Source organism: Aulonocara sp. 'chitande type north' Nkhata Bay, linkage group LG12 (genome assembly GCF_057382095.1).
Source record: "Aulonocara sp. 'chitande type north' Nkhata Bay isolate Kocher_YH1m ecotype deep benthic linkage group LG12, A_spYH_male_GT1.1, whole genome shotgun sequence".
NCBI classification, from domain to species: Eukaryota; Metazoa; Chordata; class Actinopteri; order Cichliformes; family Cichlidae; genus Aulonocara; species Aulonocara sp. 'chitande type north' Nkhata Bay.
Genome location: NC_141355.1, coordinates 22973091 through 22984202, shown reverse-complemented (window position 1 = coordinate 22984202; position 11112 = coordinate 22973091). Strand labels below are relative to the sequence as shown.

General features: G+C 36.6%; 1 protein-coding gene across 1 annotated transcript in view; it reads right to left on the bottom strand.

Moving 5' to 3' along the window:
* Window positions 1-2025, bottom strand: part of LOC147317482 (beta-1,3-galactosyl-O-glycosyl-glycoprotein beta-1,6-N-acetylglucosaminyltransferase-like) — a 7239-nt gene extending 5214 nt beyond the window's left edge. Inside the window, exons 1-3 of the mRNA XM_086314470.1 lie at window positions 1930-2025; window positions 290-618; window positions 88-181 (exon numbers count right to left, since the gene is read on the bottom strand). Coding sequence (XP_086170596.1) covers window positions 88-181; window positions 290-597 — 402 coding nt within the window. The 5' untranslated portion in view covers window positions 598-618; window positions 1930-2025. The remainder of the gene's footprint in view (window positions 1-87; window positions 182-289; window positions 619-1929) is intronic.
* Between the last annotated feature and the right edge of the window lie 9087 nt (window positions 2026-11112).

Sequence of the window (11112 nt, the reverse complement as noted above, 5' to 3'; positions counted from 1 at the left end):
TGTATATGTAATCTAATAAAGATGTTAAGCATTATGAATTTTATCAATTCCCAATTTGACCACTGCAAAATTAGAGAAAAAACATACCTTGTGATGTACAACCATTGAGTAAGCTAGCGGAAACTCCTCTTCTTCCTTGCTTAATGGGAATGTTATGTATTTCCTGCTTGTTTGGAATTTCCTGTAAATTCACAGTTTTGAAGAAGTAATGTTGTTTTGGAAGGCCATGTATTTAAATCATGACTAAGAGTTAAAGAGTTACAGAAAGCTCCCATTTAGAGCAACAAACCTGCAGTTTTGGGTTGCATTAATATAATACTCATCAGGGATCTGAATAATCTTCTGAAAGTCTTTGGTGATGGTCAGTAATTTTGCTTTCAGCAATGCCTCCTTCTCTCCCTGCAGGATCGCTGAGCAGTTGCAAACTTTCTCTGGGCTCTCATCAATATTGGTGTACTCTTGCCATTGATACCTGAGGATGTAGGCAGGACGTCTACCTCTTTTCAGTGGAATAAGTAGGGAAAGCGTCCATAGTGATCCCAGTACAGCGATGAACTGTAATAATTGTAGCCGCCAGCCTCGTTTTAGAAACCACATTATTTACAATAAGAGGAGAATCTGAAATACAACAATATTAAAGTGTGTGAGAGCTGCAAAAAATGTCAGACAGACATCTATGAAATCATAAAATAAATATAATGATTAATGTTTGCTAATACGTTGATAAGTTCCTTTCATGAATTTATGATAAGGGGCAGATCAGTCCATCCATTATGACAACCTGAAACGAAGAGATGAAATTAAGATAGATAGCATCCAAATGAAATACACTTCAACTTACAACAATAAAAAAATGTATTTTAGCTTTTTAAAAGTTGTTTGTGTTTTGTGTGGGAGCAAAATATGAGCTCTAAGATGTTTTTCCTACAGAAAGTCAGTGAGCAGCTTTCTTTCCCTTTTTCGAGCATTTGTGAAGTATTAAATAGAACTGTATGTTTTATTTTCACCTAACATATCCTTTTTGAATTTTGTAACACAAAATAGCAAAACTGCTAAACTTTGTTGTGCAACTACATTCTATTCACTATTTTACTAACATTTCTGCAACCAGAAATGACTCAGAGGAAAAAGATATGCCACGTAATCTATTTCAGATAAACATTTTGGTTTTTTAAATATTTTCTACTATTTGTAGATAAAAGTGTTCATCATTTCTTCTTTCTTTTCTCTTCTTTCTTCTTCTAGTATAGGTCTGTAAAACTAAGCTTTTCCCCCATTCGCTTCTTTTTATATGCTTCCCTCGGGGTCAGTTTCTGAAAGGCATAATATCTGCTTTCATTGCTGTGCAGATGACTACTGATATATTTACCTATGCAAATCAACACCTATGCTTCTATTCAGGCACTGGTGAACTTTCTTAGAGATATACAATCATAATTAGAGGTAAACTGGCTAAATCTGAACTAATCAGCCATCAGCAGCAGCTCTCCTCTTGACAGGAAAGAAATGGTGTGATTACATTAGAAAATGTTTTTACTTGTTTTAAAGAGTATCAAAAACTCTGGACTCCTGTCAGAGCACTTAGGTTTGCAAAGCAGAAGATTTAGTTAATGTTATGTATAGTTTATTTTTGTACATCCTGTACAAGCACTTCGTTTAACTAAGGCTGTTTAAAGTTGTTTAAAATGTCCTATAAGTTAACCTTGAGTTGACTTAAATGTAAATTCTTCTTTTAGTTTATTTTCAAAACTAAATCTGTGAGTTGATATTCAACATTTCCATTTTAAAAGTTTGATAAAAGTGTATTTAATTTAATCTGGAGCAATACTGAAAAATCTTGGATTTAGAACAACAACTAACATTAAACTTTAAATTCAATAGTTTTAGGCAACATACAAAAGGAAAAGGAAAATGGGGAATACTTCCTACCTGGGATTTTTCTTGTCACAGACAATCCTTTTTATGTTATATTTATAGTTTGCTCTAGCACTCCTTCTAAGTTTTCCCATGTGGCAAGCGTGCCTGGCACCTTTTTGTTCTTCAGGTCTAAAAGGAGCCTACAGGTGAGACACCTGCCAACTGAAGACTTCCTGTCAGCCTTTTTCAGAGTAAAAATGTTTTAAACAGACAAACCTTTTCCACACTTCAGGTTCTGTAGCCATCAAAAAAGTGTGTTAAATAACCACATACTGAGGAGGTCTTATAGCAAGGGTTAGTGTTAGGTGTTTGCTTATAGCAAACAGAAATATTTTTTCTATAGAATGGGCAACTGCCCATTATTGTATTATTGCCATGCAGACTTGACTCCAAGAGTGAAACTTATCTAGCATGCAGGAATAAGTATACAACTATTAATTGAAATGACATGCTTTTATTCTGAAAAGATACGCTTTAGCGCCAGAGGGTTCCTCTCTCCACCATAAAGAAATGCCACTGTCATCGCACAGTAAATACATCTGAAAACAGGACAAAAGGATTGTATGACTCTAACCTGTTTCTATTATAAACTTAAATTTTTTATACCTTTATTTTTGATCCATCCATCCATCAATCCATCCACTCCATTTTTAACTGCTTGGAGTCACAACTTGGAGTCACAACAGGGCGGGAGCTTATCTGTTATATAGAGAAGGAGGTAGATGAGTCCATCAAAGAGCATGTTATCTTCCTGTTAATAAAAATAGTATTCATTTGAATTTATGTAATGTACATGTAAAGCAGCGCTATACAGTAGATAAGGGGAATCTCTTAACAATGTAAAACTGGCTGAACTGGTTTTTCGTATCAGTGCATACAAAATCAGTTAACAACGACCAAACATTATGTTATGTTACCAAGTTTTCCACTTTATGTCAGCAAAGTTTACAGAGTACTACTAATATTTTCATTGCTATTGCTGGGGGGAGGGTTGTGAAATTGTAGATCCTTAATATATGTTTTTCTGTGATCTATACATTGAGTGTATTTTGCAATTTGAATGTATTTTCATATTAAAATGTTGAATCTAAATTTTAAGAAAAAATATTACTTTGTAATAAATACCAGACATCATACTGTTTACATTTTAAATTGCAGATTATAAAACTGTTCTACAAGGGCCCTGGTTTGTTAAAGGATAGGTCCTGAGTCACCCTCTTGTGGTTTGTTTCATTCAGCAAAGAATGGTGACAAAACTCCCAGACCTCTAAAATGATTGGTTTGAATTTTAAAACAACTAAACTTGTGGCTGTTCACATATGAATATTGTCAGAGGGAAAGTACTTAAGAAATGAGACAAGTAAAAGCTGTCAATACAAACCGAAAATAACTGTAGCTAATGTTTGGTGATTTAATAAATAACGTGCTTGGGAGAGACACTGAAGAGCTGGAAGAGACAGGGGAGGATGAATGTTGGAACAGTTAGTGTTATAATATATTATTATATAGCAATATATTACTACTATATATATTACCATATTATAACTCATTTTAATATCTATAGTGTATTTGAAAGCATGATGCTTAACATTGTCCGCCCCAGCTGTGAAACTCAGAAACCAGTCTTACTTGTTATCATCTATCGTCCACCTGGGCCTTACACAGAGTTTCTGTCTGATTTCTCAGACTTTATATCTAATTTAGTTCTGAGCTCAGATAAAATAATTATTGTGGGTGATTTTAACATCCATGTAGATGCTAAAAATGACAGCCTCAACATGGCATTTAATCTGTTATTAGACTCAATTGGTTTCTCTCAAAATGTAAAAGAACCCACCCACCACTTTAATCACACTCTAGATCTTGTTTTATCATATGGCATAGAAACTGAACATTTAAGAGTGTTTCCTGAAAACCCTCTCCTGTCTGATCATTTCCTGATAACATTTACATTTACAATAATTGATTACACAGCGGTGGAGAGTAGACTTTATCAAAGTAGATGTCTTTCTGAAAGCACTGTAACTAAGTTTAAGAATATAATCCACCCAATGTTAACATCTTCAATGCCCTGTACCAACACAGAGCAGAGCAGCTATCTGAACGCTACCCCAACAGAGGTCGATTATCTTGTTAATAATTTCACCTCCTCACTACGTACGACTCTGGATACTGTAGCTCCTGTGAAAACTAAGGTCTCTAATCAGAAGTACCGCCTCCGTGGTATAATTCTCAAACACGTACCCTAAAGCAGATGACTCGTAATCTGGAGAGGAAATGGCGTGTCACAGATTTAGAGGATTATCATTTAGCCTGGAGAAATAGTTTGCTGCTTTATAAGAAAGCCCTCCGCAAAGCCAGAACATCTTACTATTCATCACTGATTGAAGAAAATAAGAACAACCCCAGGTTTCTCTTCAGCACTGTAGCCAGGCTGACAAAAAGTCAGAGCTCTTCTGAGCCAATCATCCCTTTAACGTTAACTAGTAATGACTTCATGAACTTCTTCACAAATAAAATTTTTATCATTAGAGAAAAAATTACCAATAATCATCCCACAGATGTAATATTATCTACAGCTACTCTTAGTACCATTGATGTTAAGTTAGACTCTTTTTCTCCAATTGATCTTTCTGAGTTAACTTCAATAATTACTTCCTCCAAACCATCAACGTGTCTTTTAGACCCCATTCCTACAAAACTGCTCAAAGAAGTCCTGCCATTAATTAATTCTTCGATCTTAAATGTGATCAACCTATCTCTAATAATCGACTATGTACCACAGGCGTTTCAAGCTAGCTGTAGTTAAACCTTTACTCAAAAAGCCATCTCTAGACCCAGCAGTCTTAGCTAATTATAGGCCAATCTCCAACCTTCCTTTCATATCAAAAATCCTTGAAAGAGTAGTTGTCAAACAGCTAACAGATCATCTGCAGAGGAATGGTTTATTTGAAGAGTTTCAGTCAGGTTTCAGAGCTCATCACAGCACAGAAACAGCTTTAGTGAAGGTTACAAATGATCTTCTTATGGCCTCTGACAGTGGACTCATCTCTGTGCTTGTCCTGCTAGACCTCAGTGCAGCGTTCGATACTGTTCACCATAATATCCTATTAGAGCGATTAGAACATGCTGTAGGTATTACAGGTACTGCACTGCAGTGGTTTGTATCATATCTATCTAATAGACTACAATTTGTTCATGTAAATGGAGAGTCCTCTTCACACACTGAGGTTAATTATGGAGTTCCACAGGGTTCAGTGCTAGGACCAATTCTGTTTACATTATACATGCTTCCCTTAGGCAGTATCATTAGAAGACATAGCATACATTTTCACTGCTATGCAGATGACACCCAGCTCTATCTGTCCATGAAGCCAGATAACACACACCAATTAGTTAAACTGCAGTAATGTCTTAAAGACATAAAGAGCTGGATGGCCGCTAACTTTCTGCTTCTTAATTCAGATAAAACTGAGGTTATTGTACTCGGCCCTGAAAAGCTTAGAAATATGGTATCTAACCAGATTCTTACTCTGGATGGCATTACCTTGGCCTCCAGTAACGCTGTGAGGAACCTTGGAGTCATTTTTGACCAGGATATGTCCTTCAACGCACATATTAAACAAATATGTAAGACTGCTTTCTTCCATTTGCGCAACATCTCTAAAATTAGAAATATCCTGTCTCAGAGTGACGCTGAAAAACTAGTTCATGCATTTATTACTTCCAGGCTGGACTACTGTAATTCATTATTATCAGGATGTCCAAAAAACTCACTGAAAAGCCTTCAGCTAATCCAAAATGCTGCAGCAAGAGTACTGACAGGGACTAGAAAGAGAGAGCATATTTCTCCTGTTTTGGCTTCCCTTCATTGGCTTCCTGTTGAGTACAGAATTGAATTCAAAATCCTGCTCCTCACATACAAGGTCTTAAATAATCAGGCCCCATCTTATCTTAATGACCTTGTAGTACCATATCACCCTATTAGAGCACTTCGCTCTCACTCTGCAGGCCTACTTGTTGTTCCTAGAGTATTTAAAAGTAGAATGGGAGGGAGAGCCTTCAGTTTTCAGGCCCCTCTTCTGTGGAACCAGCTTCCAGTTTGGATTCGGGAGACAGACACTATCTCTACTTTTAAGATTAGGCTTAAAACTTTCCTTTTTGCTAAAGCATATAGTTAGGGCTGGACCAGGTGACCCTGAATCCTCCCTTAGTTATGCTGCAATAGACGTAGGCTGCCGGGGGATTCCCATGATGCATTGAGTTTTTCCTTTCCAGTCACCTTTCTCACTCACTATGTATTAACAGACCTCTCTGCATTGAATCATATCTGTTATTAACCTCTGTCTCTCTTCCACAGCATGTCTTTATCCTGTCTTCCTTCTCTCACCCCAACCGGTCGCAGCAGATGGCCGCCCCTCCCTGAGCCTGGTTCTGCCGGAAGTTTCTTCCTGTTAAAAGGGAGTTTTTCCTTCCCACTGTCGCCAAAGTGCTTGCTCATAGGGGGTCATATGATTGTTGGGTTTTTCTCTGTATCTATGAAGCGCCTTGAGGCGACTTTTGTTGTGATTTGGCGCTATATAAATAAAATTGAATTGAATTGAATATTTTTAATGTGTGTTTTAGATCTGGGGGTAGAATTGCCTATGGACTGTTTATTTAGGAACAGCCAGAACATCTTCTCTTTCTTGCTGGCTCCATGTCTTCCATTATGTTGAACACTGGTTCCCCATAAATTAGCATAAATTCCACCTATCATTCACTTCCTTTTAAACCACTGAATCAGCGACATACCGAATGAAGCTTCGGTGGTCACCGATCACGCGACTCTTCAGCTTCAAATGGACAATCATCATCAGTTGGTTTCTGGAATCAATTTTCTTGCTATGGTTAGTTTATTACTTTCAGCGTTTGTTTGTTTTTATTATTATTGTATGAAGGGAACATGTCAGAGGCAAGACTTTGGAAATCAGCACAGGTAATGTTTAGAAGTGGGCAACAAAATGGCTTCAGTACAAGTAATAAATGAGTCCTAATAGTTACCAGTAGAAAACCACCACTCTCAGTGAAAGTAGGATACACAGGATTTATTTTTCATTTGAAGCAGACTGGTGGGCTGAAGTCGTAGTTCTGGCCTGCAATCCAGGGCCCAAGGCCAGATTTATTAGCCTTGTTACAAACAAGAAAAGGCGGTCACTCAGAAGAACATGCAGTCAATCACATATCAGTCTTGCATCTTCCAAAGAAAGGCTTTGCACCCACCTTGATACACCTTGTGTTATTAGGAAGTGAGTTTTCACTCCAAATCCTGGGAATACAAGTCTCAAGTCCAGGTCTTGAGTAATTTCTTCCACGTGGTCATCTCCTAATTACAGAGCAAGCTTTTCCTGCTTAAACTAGTGCACAGGTCCAGCAAACCATCGGTTTCCAGTCCAGTCTTTTGTAACCATAAATTCGCATAAATCCTATTTAAATCCTTCCGCTAAAATTGAATTAAATGTCATTTAACTTTAATAACCTTGCCGAGAGGACAGTGGACTTTTAAACCAGAATATCAGAAGATGCCTGAGAAATAGAGAGAAAGTATGCTGGCAGTGATTTTCAAGAACCAGGATCATCTGAACAGCTGTAGTAAATACAGAGGGATAAAGTTGTTGTGGTGAAGTACATAGAAGGTTGGAAGGAATGGCACTGTCTGTGTTGATCGAAAGAAAGCATATGGTGCCAAGAGAGGAACTGTGGTACTGCAGGAGGAATTCAGGAGTGACAGAGATATAAATGAGGATGGCAAAGGACACTTTGAGTTGATCCTTCCCAATACAGTATTACACATAATACCCACAAGACAGGTGGGTTTTGTTTTGTTTTTTTCGTGTGTTTTTTTTTTTCATTGCATGGTGAAGTGTTTGTTGTGTGTCAAATAAATGGGTACAACAACACCTGATCCATGGGTATCATTTAGGCATAGGTGCATATGATGACTAGGCTCAAAATGATTAAACTAAAATACATCATTAAGTAATTGGTTAGATGTGACGTGAATTTATTAGAATTGGAAATAAATTTATAAATAAATAATTTAATAAATGTTTCAAATTTATTGAATTTATTATTATTGAACTTGAATTCATTGAATTAAAAGAAGAATTAAAAGTCACCATCAGCCCAGTGTTCATAAGCTGCTGTTCTAAAAGATCAGAAATGTAGGCAGGAGCATCACGATTCAGCGCTTTAAAGGTCAGTACTAGAGATGGACCGATCCGATATTACGTATCGGTCCGATACTAACCTAAATTACTGGATCGGATATCGGAGAGAAATAAAAAATGTAATCCGATCCATTAAATATCAAAAAAGCACCTCACAAAACCTGTGACATGGCGTAACTCGGCTCATAACCATAGCACGTTGGAGCAGTGTTCTCACGTGATAGAGAGGCTGTGTGTATCCGGTTGTTCAGTCTGACGTCACTAGCCGTGTCTGGGTCTAAACTCCGCTGCAGGTCCATATATCAAACGATCACTATGGCATTACTGAGAGTTGAAAAACTGTCTAAAGTCTTTCATCTTTAATAAAATGATCAGCGTTCTGCTCTACCAGGTGTAACAATTGAGTTTAACATCCAGGCATCCATGAAAACGGAATTTATGACATTTAACGGAGTTAGAAGTTAGCAGGGAGTTAGCTCGCTAGCTTCTATCTAAATACAATATAGCATGTCCTGACTGCGGGGTTTTGGAAACAAATTAAAACGTACAGCTCTGTTATCACTTCCAGCATAAATGAAGACAGAAAACTAAACAGCAGTAACGTTTGTAGGGTTACTGAAGTTGGGCTAGCTGGTATATAATGATGTGCTGCGTGACCGCTAGCGACACAGCTACGTTAGCATAATATAAACAAGCTAACTTTTTTTCCACTCGATAAAAGTTACCGTGAGTGTTCTCGGTGGTCAGGAACAAATGTAATCGCATGGCAGGATGCTGTAAAAGGACCAAACTTCAGCCAGGAGAACAACTGAGATAATCCATCCACAATACGAGGTTAGTCATTCATATACTACTGCATGGGCTGGGCTGTAGTTACATCCTAAGGTTTTAAAAACTGAGCTTAAATAAATGATTAGCGGTAATAAAAGCCGAGGGAGGTCAACAGTGATCACTGACTGTTTTAGGAGCTTTTTGAGATCAAATAGAAGAAAATACAAAACATTAAACATGTTAACAACACAAAAGCCATATTAAACGCAGACTACTTTAGACCCGGAAGTAGGATTCGTCGCGTCATCACTGAACAACCGGATTTGTAGCCTCGCTAGCAATCCAGCATTTCATCTCCGAGAAAGTGATCCCAGAGAGAAGTAAAGCAAGTGTGTAAGTTCATCTCTGAATGTTTGTAAAGCATTCCAGCGTTAAGCTTAACAACTGATATATGGAGCGACTACCTCTCTCTCCCTCTCCTGCTGCTACTTCAATCATGAAACTGATCAATGATCAGCTGATCGGCTTTTCTGTCGCGACTCTGTCTCTCTTGTTTGTTCGCGCCAGAAAGAGGAAACCAGCGGCTGAACAACAGCAGCACGTTTAAGCTTGATAATCTGTTGTTAGAATTTATTTAATATTTACGGAAGCGTAGAGGTGCTACCCAGGCAAAAGAAAAATAGAAGTATATCACGTTATAACGTGAAAAGTTTATTGTTCTAACAAGATACTTTTCATGTTTGTACAACATAATATCACGTTATTACAATATACATAATTATCGCGTTCGTACAATAAAATTATCACATTCGTACAATATAAATATTATTTTGTACAAACATGAAACGTGATTATAGCAGCAAAGACTGAGGCCTGTGCTTTTTTGTCCACATGGACACAATAAATATTTTGAGGTGTGTAGATAGCTCGCAGTAGTCGCTCAAAGTTCTGCAACTAAAGATAAAAAGGATTTAATTCACTTTGTAAAATGTTTTTGCTGATACTCTTCAAAAGTAGTACTTTAGATAATAACATTATCAAATTAAATGACATATTTAGAACACCCCAATTTTTCCATTTTTTTATTGTAAATTGTGATTACAAAGGTGTGATACCACAGTATGCTCAACCACTGCTTTTATGCAAACAGAGTGGGGGCAGTTCACCACTGACCTTTTTTCAAGTTATTCATTGGACTTGAATGACTTGAATTTCAATAAATAATTGGAAAAATTGGGGTGCATATGTGTGTGTGTGTATACATATACATACCTATATATATATATATATATATATATATATATATATATATATATATATATATATATATATATATATATATATATATGTGTGTGTGTGTGTGTGTGTGTTAGGTCCAAACTCACAGACCTCGCTGTGTCAGAAATCTGTCACTGCGAACAAAGCGGTTTACTTGTAATAAGTAATAAGTTTACTTGTAATAACCTAAATAACTCCTTTTTCAGGCAATTTTTGTTTTTTGTTTTGTGCATTTTATGTTCAATATAGGTATTTGTTGTACCTGAAAATGAACAAATAAATGAAATGAATGAAATGAATAATATTATATATATGTGTATGTTTGTATATATATATATATATATATATATATATATATTGACTTTCTAACATTGTTTCAAGATATCGAAACCAACCAGTGCAGATTGTCATTTCAAGTATGTCAACCATGGTTGCAAATTTCTCAGTCATGCCAAAACAAAATGATCTCTCTCCTTTCATCTCAGAGAGTGCTGTCATAAAGCTCCTTGCTTGTGTTAGCGTGATCATTTATACACCTTTAGAAATCACCAGTCGAAACACTTCATCTTTTGGTGGATATATTAAAGCACTGGATGATCCAAAATGAGCATTTACATGATCTCTTCTGTTTAGACAGCCACAGTCTGCAAGCAGTTAGCTGCAGCCAACTTCCCAAAAAGAGAGTAATCTATCTTAGCTTTACACAAAGTTTTATATGAGAATGTGCATCTATCTGATTAGTTGAATAATGACGCAGGTAAAGAGCCATGCTTTTGACTTTGCACTCCCTGATTTGTTCTCCTCATGACCAGTGTTGGTCAAGTTACTTGAAAAAAATAATCAGTAACTAATTACTGATTACTTCCCCAAAAAAAGTAAACCCGTTACTTTATTGATTACTTATTTTCAAAAGTAATTAATTACTTAGTTACTTTTT